The sequence below is a fragment of the Cheilinus undulatus genome, linkage group 4 (assembly GCF_018320785.1).
Source record: "Cheilinus undulatus linkage group 4, ASM1832078v1, whole genome shotgun sequence".
In the NCBI taxonomy this organism is placed as follows: domain Eukaryota; kingdom Metazoa; phylum Chordata; class Actinopteri; order Labriformes; family Labridae; genus Cheilinus; species Cheilinus undulatus.
This window is the reverse complement of record NC_054868.1, coordinates 35,660,754-35,672,976: the sequence shown is the minus strand read 5'-3', so window position 1 is coordinate 35,672,976 and position 12,223 is coordinate 35,660,754. Positions and strand designations below refer to the sequence as shown.

General features: G+C 37.8%; 1 protein-coding gene across 2 annotated transcripts in view; it reads left to right on the top strand.

Moving 5' to 3' along the window:
* Positions 1-11,259, top strand: part of pdcd4a (programmed cell death 4a) — a 28,076-nt gene extending 16,817 nt beyond the window's left edge. For both annotated transcript variants that reach the window (XM_041785697.1, XM_041785698.1), the window contains exons 4-11: positions 1,318-1,431; positions 1,595-1,816; positions 2,317-2,414; positions 4,361-4,475; positions 7,713-7,820; positions 8,753-8,863; positions 8,984-9,123; positions 9,526-11,259. In XM_041785697.1, the coding sequence (XP_041641631.1) occupies positions 1,318-1,431; positions 1,595-1,816; positions 2,317-2,414; positions 4,361-4,475; positions 7,713-7,820; positions 8,753-8,863; positions 8,984-9,123; positions 9,526-9,577 (960 nt within the window). In that variant the 3' untranslated portion in view covers positions 9,578-11,259. The remainder of the gene's footprint in view (positions 1-1,317; positions 1,432-1,594; positions 1,817-2,316; positions 2,415-4,360; positions 4,476-7,712; positions 7,821-8,752; positions 8,864-8,983; positions 9,124-9,525) is intronic.
* The last annotated feature ends 964 nt before the right edge of the window (positions 11,260-12,223 follow it).

Genomic DNA, 12,223 nt, shown 5'->3' with positions numbered 1-12,223 from the left:
ACTCTTGAAGACTCTCATCTCCCTTCATCTAGCTAGAGAACGATAGACACTAGGAGGTCTGCAGGACTGAGTAATTTGTGATGTTGATCACCTCCCCGCCAGGTAAATAAATTAAACTATTGTAAAAACACTTATTTTTTATAAACTATAGGGATCGTACTCAATGTGTGTAGACATCTCTGATGATGATTGTATTGTAGAGGTCCTTCAGAGCTTTAAAGTTCTAACTCTGTTCCCATTCATTCCTAATGGCTGTCCCCCGCTTCCTGACCCCCAACAGAAATTCAGGATCATGTGATTGCAAACAACCTATACTTGAGTATCGTTCTAGTAAAAATTAGGTGATGATGATAACTGTATAATGATGAAGCAAAAAGATCTGCACACCAGAAAGCTCCTGTTTCACAACAAGTCATGTTTCAAGCCAAGATGATCAAGTCTGAGCAAGAGCAAGCGAAAAAAAAAAAACATCCTGTAATGGGAGCTTCCTGGTGTGTGGACCTTCTTGCTCCTTTATGCATGTTCACTTTTGGATCCAGCACTCACAAATGGATTTGTTGTTCTCATTTTCTTCAACTGTTTTAGCGACACAGTTCTTATTCAGATCGCTTATATCAAAAATGAAATTGCTACCAAGTAATGAAAAGTACAGTGTGATTGTGTGCAGATGAACAAAAAGGGAAATCTCTGGATAAACTGTCATTTATTAAATAAATTTCAGTGGGGAGAAGAGGAATCTTTTTATTAGTTTCCCTAGCAAGAGCTCTAAAACAACAGCTCAAGGACAGAAGTTTGAACTCATGAATAATTTTTGACAGATTATTTGGAAAATCCAGAACAGCATTAGCCCCCCTCAGGACACTGACAGGCGGTTACCCCAGCCTGCCAACTTCCCGAGATTTTGCTGGCAGTTTTATAAAAACTCCCAAGATGATTATTATTGGCCAAGTTTAGGTGTCCAACCCATTTAACTATACTGAAGATTAAAGCAGTTAAAAAAAAATACATAAAAGAGAGTGATCCTCTCAGAAGCATGCAAAATTTTCATTTTTCAGAAGAAAAAAAAAATAACCCTATATTGAAGGTATTACCAACATTTGGTGGTTTAATAATTTATTGCTTAAAAAAACACCCAGATATTTGTAGCTCTCCACTGTCTCAGTATCAGCTGCTTTGCTAAGAGTTGTTAGTGAACTAGGAGGAGATTTCCTAAAATCAATGATACTGCATTTAGTTTTTGATTTGGTTAAGTGAAGATGTCTGTTGACAGTAAATACATTGAATTTATTTGTTTGTTCTTGTGCTTTTTTTGCACAGGGTGATACAGTCTATGCAACTGTTGTTCCTGAGGTAGATGAGAAGGAACTGGAGAAAATGGTCAACCCAATTGTACAGGAATACTTTGAACATGGGGACACAAAAGAAGTCCAGGTAAGCACAGTATTTACTTCTCACATCTTTTAGTGCATGCCAACCTTTCTTGAATAAATTGATGAATGGATGAACCAAGTGAAAAAGAGCTTTAATGTGTTTTATTTCTCTTGTGTAAGTCCTAACTGTGCATCATTTTCTTTCTTGTTCCCTGTCTGGTCAGATGTTGCTGAAGGAGCTGAACCTGGGTCCACATAAGTTCGAGTTCTCCTCCTTGGCCGTTTCTCTCTCTCTGGAGGGGAAGGCTAGCCACAGAGAGCTGACCTCCCGCCTGCTGTCCGATCTGACTGGCAAGGTGCTGTCACAAAGTGACATGGCCCGAGCCTTCGACAAGACCCTCAAAGAGCTGCCAGACCTCATTCTCGACACACCGGATGCTCCTCAGGTACAAATGGAAATGATGGTCACAGTGTGCATGAAGAGATAAAACTGTAAAGACTCAGTTAGAGAGGAAAGCTGCGCTTCACGTCAATGTAGACCATCAGTGGAGTGCAAAGCCCAAGCTTAGAAGTCATTCAGAAGTTTCAAAAAAGGTAGCTCATTTCAAAATTCATTTCAAGTTATGGATCACATGTGAGCCAAATAAACTAGTAAAATGTTATTGTTTTGTCCTCCATAACCTGGATTTTGAGATGTGCTACCATTTTTGAAACTTTGAAATAAAAATGTAAAGCTTTATGATGTAAAATGATCTCAGTATTTAATGAAAAGTAGATTTTTAAAGACTTCATTTTAGTTGGATTGACTGAATATCTGGTGGGCTTCCTCTGAATACGTTTCTGATCCAGGTGCTGCACATGTTAGAGTTAAAAAAATCTGAGACACGTGGAGATGCAAAGATGAATAACATGATGCTTCTTTTTTTTTCTTATTTTTTTTTTTCAGATGTTGGGCCAGTTTATAGCCAGAGCCATAGCAGACCACATCCTACCCATGTCTTTCCTGGACTGTTACAAGGGCAAAGTAGACTGTGAGCATGCAAGGTGAGCAGTGATGAGCAAAAGTCTCTTTCTGTCTGTTTCACATGGGGCTGGCTCTGTAAGAGAGTCTCTCTCCACAGAGAGCTGAATTAACAAGTCCTAAAACCCTGAAAGAATGGGCATTTCTGGTTCCACCATCTTGAAGTCCTCTTTGTTCTCCAACCTCCAGGGTTGACTCACAAAAATGCATCACCCCTGCAGCACTGTATTCTTCTGTAATAAATGTTAAGAAGCCCATAGAGAACATGCATCTGTAAATTTTATTTAAACTTAGTTTTCCTGTGATAAAAAGCAGATAACAGTTCTTTTCTTTAAGTCTGTAGAAAGAAACTTGTTTTATCAATTTATGTTTTGATTTATTTAACCAGGAAAACCTCATTAAAATCAAGAAGCTCATTTGCAGTAGCACATTTAACAAAGTTACAGATGTAAAACAAACCCATTACAAACACAGAGAAACCAAGTTAAAGGTCAGAAGGCAGAAGGTCATCAGTCATATACATCCACAACCTGATAAATCTCCTTCAAACATCCTTTATTTACCTTTAGAAGATATTTAAAAGACTCAGCATCTCCTGCAGTGGATTCCAGGTTGCAGGAGCAGCACACCGGGAACTCCGTTCCAAAATTTCGAGAGAGATGGCTGAAGGAAGTCTTGACTTACATTAAAGACTGTAGCTTTCAGCACTATTCACATGAATAAAATCACAAGTATGACGCAGATTGTGTATAGCCTTATAAATAAGGATATGCCCTTGCTTGATTATGTGATAGTTGACACCACATACAAATTTTCTGTATGCATTTTATATTTTTTAAATGATTTTATAACAAATTGCTATGTAATTACTGTATTATTAATATAGTATCTTATTAGTTGAAAACAAAAACACATGTTGTCCACTCAAGTGGACATGTGAAAAAAAAAGTAAGTTAAAATTAAAGTTCAACTGTTGTTTCTCATGCCTTAAGAACAATTAAAAAGAATGGGAAATCCTGACTGAAGTTATCATAGTAAATGCATTAAAATACTAGACATCCCGGTAATCAATTAGAGACACAAACATGGAAAACGTAGCTGCATCTTTAATTTTATGCAGGTTGCCTAATATGAGGCTTCAACTACAGCAAATTAATAATAAAAAATCCAAGGTATTTATAAGAAGATAAAGACAATCACATCACTGATATGTGATAATAGAGGGCAGGTTCAGTGGCTTTTTCTCACAGGAAAATCAGCATAGTTGTCTAAAATAACATTAAGTTGAGAAAACAACCAAAAGTTGATTATCACAGGAAAATGGTGTCAAATAAAAACAAAGATCAATTTCCTTCCATAATAGCCATTTTTAAAGCAGAAAAAAAAATAGCCTGATTTGAGTAGGTTTTCTTGTTTGTTTTAATTATAAGTTCCTTTCTTTATTGGTTCACTTTGTACAGGGGGGTTGTTTTCCTTGTTTGTGTTTTGTGCAATTTGAATAAATAAAGCTTTAGCTTTTGGCTTCTTATCACCTTCAGCAGCCAGTGGATGATGTCACTGACACCATGTTTGTGTTGTATACAGATCATACCTACATTCATACTGCAGTTAAATGCGACCCAAAATGGATTTTTTGCTCTAATGTGACTTAAATCAGATTTTTTTTTTTCCGACAGTGCTAACAGCTTATGTCACATTGAATCTGACTTTCTCATCAGGTCCAGGTCAGTTTCATATGTGGTACGAAATCAGATACATATTTGATCTTTTGCAATTTGACCACAATGTGAACAGCCAAAATAAAAAATCTGATCCGAGCAAAAGATCAGAAACTGGCATTAAAGCCTGCAGTGTGAACATTGCCAGTGTGATAGATGAAAATCAAATACTTTTGAAACAAACTAGACTTCTACAGTGTGCCCATTTCAAGACAAAACAGTCATTTTTGGGGTTTTATTTTTATTTTCAGAGTTGCTTTGGACCGAGCTGCTGTGCTGCTAAGCATGAAGAGGGAGATGGTGCGTCTAGATAACGTGTGGGGTGTAGGTGGAGGTCTGAGACCCGTCAAACATCTCATCAAAGAGGTGAGCCCTGGATACAGACGAAAATACGGCAAAGTTGAACGTGTTGCCGCCATGTTTTAAACATCCCCTCAGTTACTCTCTATTATATTGACGAGCAGCATCGTTTCTGACTTTATATAACGTGAACAGAAGGCAGGAATGCATGCTGGGTAGAGAGCCACAGGGCTGGCCCTCTGCTATGTTGCTGTGTCAGCAGACTGCTTTACTCCCCTGAGAGGAGAGAACTGCAAAAAACGGCACAGGAGGGGCCAACACAGATACACACCTTAGCCTTTAACTGAAATACAAACACTGCTCTCGGTACACCCCACATGCTTTTTCCTTTTTGTTTGTTCATAATTATTGTTTTATGATCTGGATTTTCTGGAATTTTTAGTGCTAATGTAGGCGTGGACACTGTGTGTGCATCTTGTAAATGATGTGTTATGCAACATTCAGAGGGGTTTTGTGCATGTTTGGAGCAGTAAGAGTGGTCAGTGAGTGTGTCCTCTGTCATGCAGCATTTTGTAAGCCTCAAAAACTCTCAAACCTGTGGGCTCTCCTGTCCAGTTGTGATTTCCTGCCCGCCTCAGGACAAGTACACTGAGCTGCAGGAGGCTTCTTTCATTGCTGCGCTTCACTTTGTTGTTGTGCGCTCATTTGCAGCATCCACTTATTCTCCTGTCACTCCTTCTGCCTGTCCACATTTCATCTCCTTGTGTTATATATTTCTGCTTTCCGATGCTCAGCAACCACACATTTTTCAGCTCGGAGAATGAGACCTAGATTTGACTCACAAGTGTTGGTCTTGCTTTGAGGCTTTACACTTGTTGCATCAGCCCTGCTCCTCTCAAATCTCTGACGGCATGACTAATTGTTCCATAAATACATATTTAAGCAAATGTGTGAAATAACAAAGCATTACTAACAAATCAGACTGAAGGATTCAAGAACAGCTTCAAAATGAAAGATTTCATGTTTTTTTTCATACAGACATACTATATGAAGGGTTTTTGTCCTCCAAGAATTAGGGGTTACTGCTGCAGTAAATCCCCTCATATGTAGTGGACTGATATTTAAGAGACTGGTACTTGTGTTCTTCGGCTCTTTTTTTGACCTTGTGTTGGATCAAGTCCTCTAAGAACAAATCAGTTTTAAGATAAAAAAAAATGATCATCCAGACTCTTTCAGAATGAATAACGGTGCTCCTATGTAAAGCCGGGTTGCAAATGAATCTCCCATTTTTAGATCTGGACAGTATTGCAACAATAAGATGAACCACAGTCATCACAGTGTGTTTTTTTTTTTTTTTTTTAATTTTCTTTTTATTGCAAAGAAACAACACTGTCCATCCTGTCTCCTCTCAGGAAAAAATTCCAAAGGAAATTTATTGCATTTCAGAGGCTCTGCAGGAGGAACAACCCCCTCCAGTGACAACACTTACCGGTTCAACTTCATTCCAGCTGAGTTTGATGTGGTTTGAACTAGGGCTGGGCAATATTTTGAGTTTTTCATAGTTTATTAGTACATTTTAAAACAAGATATAGCATAAGACAATAATGTTTATATCAGTATGGTTAATGATGATGTTGATTTGGGGAAAATAGATGTCAGACCTAAATGTATATATTTATTTATCCTTTATTTTTGCAGGGAGAACCCATTGAGACTATGGTCTCTGTTCCAGGGTTGCCATGCAGCAATACAATAAAAGACAGAACAGAAAGAAACAGATAAAATAATCACACATATTCATTTTTGCAAACACATGTCATCTTTAATCAGTCACATTTCAAAGTCGTTAATCATGCCCAGTAAAGATTGTTTACAGTAAGAACAATTCACAGTAAAATGCTTATTGACCCTGGGATAATCCATTTGAAATGTTCAATCTGAATGGAAATTGATTTCGTTTTTTTGTTTATTTTATGTACTTCGTACATTAACTGTTTTAAGTTAGGGTCCAAAAATGGCCCCATCAATTGTTTTTTATTGCCCTTAATCACATGCTTTATTTTCCATTTCAGCACACATTGGTTGAGCCACTGCAGTGTCTCCCTGCAGCTACAATGATATAAAATAAATCCACCACTGCTCCTTTATGTAGCTTTAAGAACGTACAGACAGCTCAGTGGACATGTCAAAAGTTGTCAGCATCTTGATTTATCAAACATTTCCTTTTTTGTTCCCTTATTTCCTTTCCAATCCATAACTAGTTCACCTTTACTGGGGTTAAGTTCATGCCATAGTCTTTAATCTAGCCAAGGTCCCTTATTTTCTTTCAGAATAAAAGCAGGTCTGTTTCCCAGCATGAAGTCAATTAGCCTTAATTCAGTCACGACCACCTTGTCAAGAAACACACATGATTTGTAGTTAAAAATGTAATAATTTAATAATATTTTGTGGTGTGGCTGTTGTGGGAATCCACAAGCCTGTGTGGAAAGTATCATGCAGGAACTGCACATGTTCCTGCTCTTCCTGTGCCTACAAGGAAAGCCTAGGCAGGGAGAGAAGCAGCTGTAAACCCAGAGCAGAGATGGCATCAATGACCACAGAATGACATTAAGTCAGATACAGCATAAAGGAGGAGCTGGGGTGGAGGGATGCAGAGAGGAGCTTGTAGAGGAAGCAGCAAAGCATAGCCAGGCTAGAGCAATTTAGATACGGCAGCAAGAGTGCAGTTAGCCAATGGCGAGTGAATCAGCTGGCCGTCAGCTGATGAGGGCTTTCATGAGATCAGCTGATCTCAAATACATGGCAGTACTCAACTCTGTGGCCTTCCTGAACTAATGCTATACACTTGATTTTAAGACGGTACATAAATCCAAAAAAAAAAAAAAAAGTTGTAAATAAAAAAGTGTTGAATTTAAAAGATGACAAAAAGGTTTAATTAATTGCGATTAACTCTAGAAATTGTGAGATAAATTGCAGTTAAAAATGTTGATCATGTCACAGTGGAACATTTTTGTTCAATGTATTTCTCAACAAGCAACTGGTTGAATTTTATCATTTTGTTCATGTTGGCATTGTGCAACTGGCTGTTTATAAAACTGCCTGAGTGACATTTGGCATTGTTCCCCATGTTGATTTTACTTTGAGCTGACTTTTTTATTTCTTTACAGAAGAATTTCAGTAGATATCATGTATAGCCATGTAGCTAAAAAAATTCAAATATTATTTTTGGACCATATCGTGCAGCCCTAGTTTAAACGTAGAAAAACTTAAACCATGTCCTGATGTTGTATCTCTTTGTTTCAGATGAATCTCCTGCTAAAAGAGTACCTGGTGTCAGGTGACGTGTCTGAGGCAGAGCACTGTCTACGAGACCTGGAGGTCCCACACTTCCACCATGAGCTGGTCTATGAGGTATTGAAGAATTAATTATGATAGTTAAAGCAGCCACTGTTTGTTTGGTTTAACTGCACTCTTTGATAAAATCAAATTTCTTCACATTAACCAAGAAAATAAAAAGTAACTTTTTTTCAGCCAATAAAAAACATTGACCAGCAGATATGCACACCAGAGACAGACAAATGAACAAAAAGTACACGTTTGAAGAGTTTGTTTAATATTTTAAGAGTTTTTTTTTTTTTTTTACCAGATTTATCCATGTTATGTCCATATTATGACTGTTTGATATAATCAGAGTTTAAATCTAAAAAGCAAAATTCTTTAGTTTTTCTTTGTAGCTCTCTGGACTCAGAGAGAGCTACAGAGGAAAACTACTTTTAAAAAAGGACTGTCATTTCTTTCCTTTGCCAAGGACAGTGTGTATCTGGCAAAACCTAGTTTGCGTTTCATTTTTCAACAGCAATCAGTCCAAATTATCGATCCAAAATGGAGCAGGACATTACATAACATGGAACTGTCTCTTCTTTTTGAAAACGCACAATATATGTATGTATTGTGCTTATTATGTCAGACTGACAAGAATCTTGATCTGTTATGTTTTCAAGGGCCTTTTTTGTGTGCTCAGTAAACAGTGAGTTTTAATGAAACCTTTTACTCTATGAGCAGAAAATGTGGGAGTTGTACACATTTTGTCTTACAATTTCTTTTTCTACCAATACCCATGGGATGAAATGGGTTCATAAAATTAAAACTACTTCCCAAGCAACTTCTCCTCTCTCATCTGACAAAAATAAATGGTAAACACTGCCACCAAGTGGTGAAAGAAAGCCTCTTTCACATTTAGAAAACTTTTATTTTTGATCATAACATCCTGTGTCTTTTAACTTTTATGTTAGAGGATGACACCACTTTATTTTACATGTCTTATCACTGATTATTGTTTTCAGGCTATAGTGATGGTGCTGGAGTCAAAGGGAGACACTGCCAGTCACATGATGATAAAGCTACTCAAATCCTTCTGGAAAACAGGCCTCATCACTGTGGATCAGATGAACAGGGTCAGTGCATTTCTACATGCATTAACTTTTTAAAAAAAAATCCTATTAACTACTGATTCTTCTCTGTGACCTGATGTAACAACATATATTTGACTTCAAAGCCTCCCTTTATTCTTGCAGGGCTTCCAGCGTGTCTATGACGAGCTCCCTGAGCTCAACCTGGATGTGCCGCATGCTCACTCCATCATGGAGACCTTTGTGGACCTCTGTTACCAGGAATCTGTCATCACCAAGCAGCTGAGGGATGCCTGCCCCTCCAGGTATGTCATCCATTAGTTACCACAAATAATGGTATCTAGATAATTTGCAGTGGCTGAAGTGGTTTCCTTTTGTCATTCTTAATAAATCCAACCGCAATTTTGATCGAAAACTTTGAAGTGGGGAGTTATAATGTTCATGTTTAAGTGAAACAAAGTAGTTCACTAATATTAAAATTAATCGTTTTTTCAAGAACATTAAAGCAGCATGGCACAGAGATAAAAGGCTATAATTAGATCGCTACATCTTTATTTGTTATAAGGATTAATATTTTGTATAGAAGTATTTCTGATGAACTTAGTAAAACTGGAAAAACATTACCTGTCTCAACCTTTAGATAATCTCAGATGCATGCCAAAAAACACTAAACGAACATGTTTTGCCAACTCTCTTTTCTCCACCAGAGGGCGGAAGCGTTTTGTGAGTGAAGGAGATGGAGGAGTGATCAAAAGCTAATCCAAAAGAAACAAGGGGAACAGCAGGAGGAGGAGGAAGAAGAAGAGTTTCTTCAGGCCCATGCACCCTGTTTCTGCTCCAGCATGTTTCCCCCTGGTATCGGGCGTGCTGGAAGTCTCAAGTTTTCCTTTTTCCTCTCTCTCAAAATTGTTATCATTACACAAACCAGCGTTGACGTTCGGTGAAAGTAGACTGATGAGTGGCTTGGGCGTTCAGTTCCCTTCATCTTGTTAATCACTGTTTGTGACTTCTTTTTTTTTTGTAAAAATATTCTTTATTTCTCGGGTTTGATGCACCCTGCTCCCCACAGTCTGCGCACCTGTTCCTACAGAAACATTCAAGTCAGAATTAAAGGCAGAAAAGCAGAGAATTGTGGGAGATGACTTGGTCTTTTTTTTTTTTTTTTTTGCTTCATTTGTCGCTTTGTCTGTTTTTTCATGTGCTTTGTTAAGAATTAAAAAAAAGTAAGCACTTAAATGAAAGAGCAAACTGTACAGTCAGTGGGCCCGTTGTAATTCAGCTCAACAAAAACATTTTTTATGCCACAAATGATGTGAAATTATTTCAAGGACAACATGCTTTGCAGCTTTTGGTTTAAGTGGTTCTGTTGATCCTTTCTGAGCAGCATTTTTTGTTCTCTTTATTTCATTTGCTCTTGGTCTCTTAGGCCAAATGTTCACTTTGTAAAGCACAACAGTCGAAGCAAAGAAGTGTTTTGGAACTGTTTTGTGGTGTTTATTTGGTACATTGCATGAAAGGCAATATACTTCATTAAAAAATCTAAATAAACTGGGGTAGAAGAAAATTAAACAGAAGAAATAAACAGTTAAGTACTGAACACTCTTTGTTAAAATATGCAGCTGTCAGAGTCAAAATGTATTGTTAAGGAGTATACAATCCTTCAGTAAAATGCAAATGTTCTTGGAAATCGTCTCTGAACTTGAATTGTTTGTGAAATGGCAGCCCCAGCTTTTCTTTAAAGGCAATATGTCAGGCATATTCAGACTTTACTTCCACTGTCTGTAACAGTTTTACATGTTGACCAAAGTTTAAATATGTTGCTACAAAAATATATTTCTTTCATTAAAGAAGCAAAATGATGAAGTTCTAGATGTTTTTGTTGGTTCGTGTCATTGAGGGACATTGATTGAGTAGTTGTACATCAGTTGCTCTTGTTGATCATCAACTATTCATTTTATTTTAAATTTGTCTTTCACTGGTACCTTCCCTTGTCCCTTTTCCTATCTTTTCTGACTTTTGACAAGGGCAGGTGTAAAAATGTTTGCTTAAAACTGTCACTGAGCAGCAGTTTGAAGCCAAAGTTTAATTTCTTTCCCCCAAAAAGCTCTGTATCTTAAACTCCATCTATGGTACTTGTCAAATACCCTGCCATGTGTCTGCATAGCACAGCCAAGTTATGCCTAATGCCAAGTGTAAATAACTGGTCAAGGGAAATTATGTTAAATGGTTCATATTTGGAAATGGGTGTAATTCGCAGGACGCATTCATGCATGCAGCTGTCATTTGTCAAATAGAGGCTATAATGTTAATGTTTTGTACTCCTACAGTCATCTTTGTACTATTGACAAATTTTGGATTAGAAAAGTGTTCATGACACACTCCCATACACCAGATGTTCATATATATTTCAATAAAATTACATATTTCCCTCTGAAATGAAATACTTGGGTGTTTTCTTCTTTTACGCTGAAGTTAAATGACATTAATAAGATGCATCTCAAAAAATTAGTATATCATGGAATAAGGAGGGTAAATCACAGGTCATTGCTGAAAGGGTAGGCTGTTTTCAGAGACTATATCAAAGCATATTCATGGAAAGTTGATTGGAATGGAAAGTGCGGTAAGAAAAGTACCCCAATCAAGAGGGATGTGCAGCCTTCAAAAGGTTGTCACACATTGCAGATTCAAAAAAAAGGGGAGCTTCACAGGGAGCGGATTGACCTTGGAGTCAGTGGATCAAGAGCCACCGCACATAGGCTACAATTGTCGTGTTCCTACTGTCCAGCCATCATGAACCACAGACATAAGTCTCACCTGGGCTAAGAAGAAAAAGATCTGGACTGCTGCACAGTGGTCTAAAGTCCTGTTTTCAAATGAGAGTAAATTTTGAATTTCATTTGGAAATCAAGGTTCCAGAGCCTGGGGGATTATCGAGAGTCCCAGAATCCACTGCGCTTGAAGTCAGATACTTGCAGCTTCCACAGTCAGGGATGGTTTGAGGTGCCAGGTCATCTGCTGGTATTGGTCCACTGTGCTTTATCAAGTCCAGAGTCAGCGCTGTCAGCCATCTACCAGGAGATTGATTAGACTTGATTAGCCAGCCAACTGGCTTAACCTGAACCCTGAAGAGAATCTCTGGGGAAATGTCAAGAGGAAGATGAGAGACAACAGATTCAACGATAACAGACGAGCTGGAGGCCGCTATCTGAGGAAGCTGGGCTTCATAACACCCCAGCAATGCCACAGACTGAATGGCTCCATGCCATGTCGCATAGATGCAGCAATTTGTGCAAAAGGAGCTCCGACCAAGTAGTTCATACATAACCATAATTTTCCAAAGGGTCAATATTTCTGTATTATAAATCTTTTTTATATGGTGTTTTGTGGAATAATGGAGACAATGGA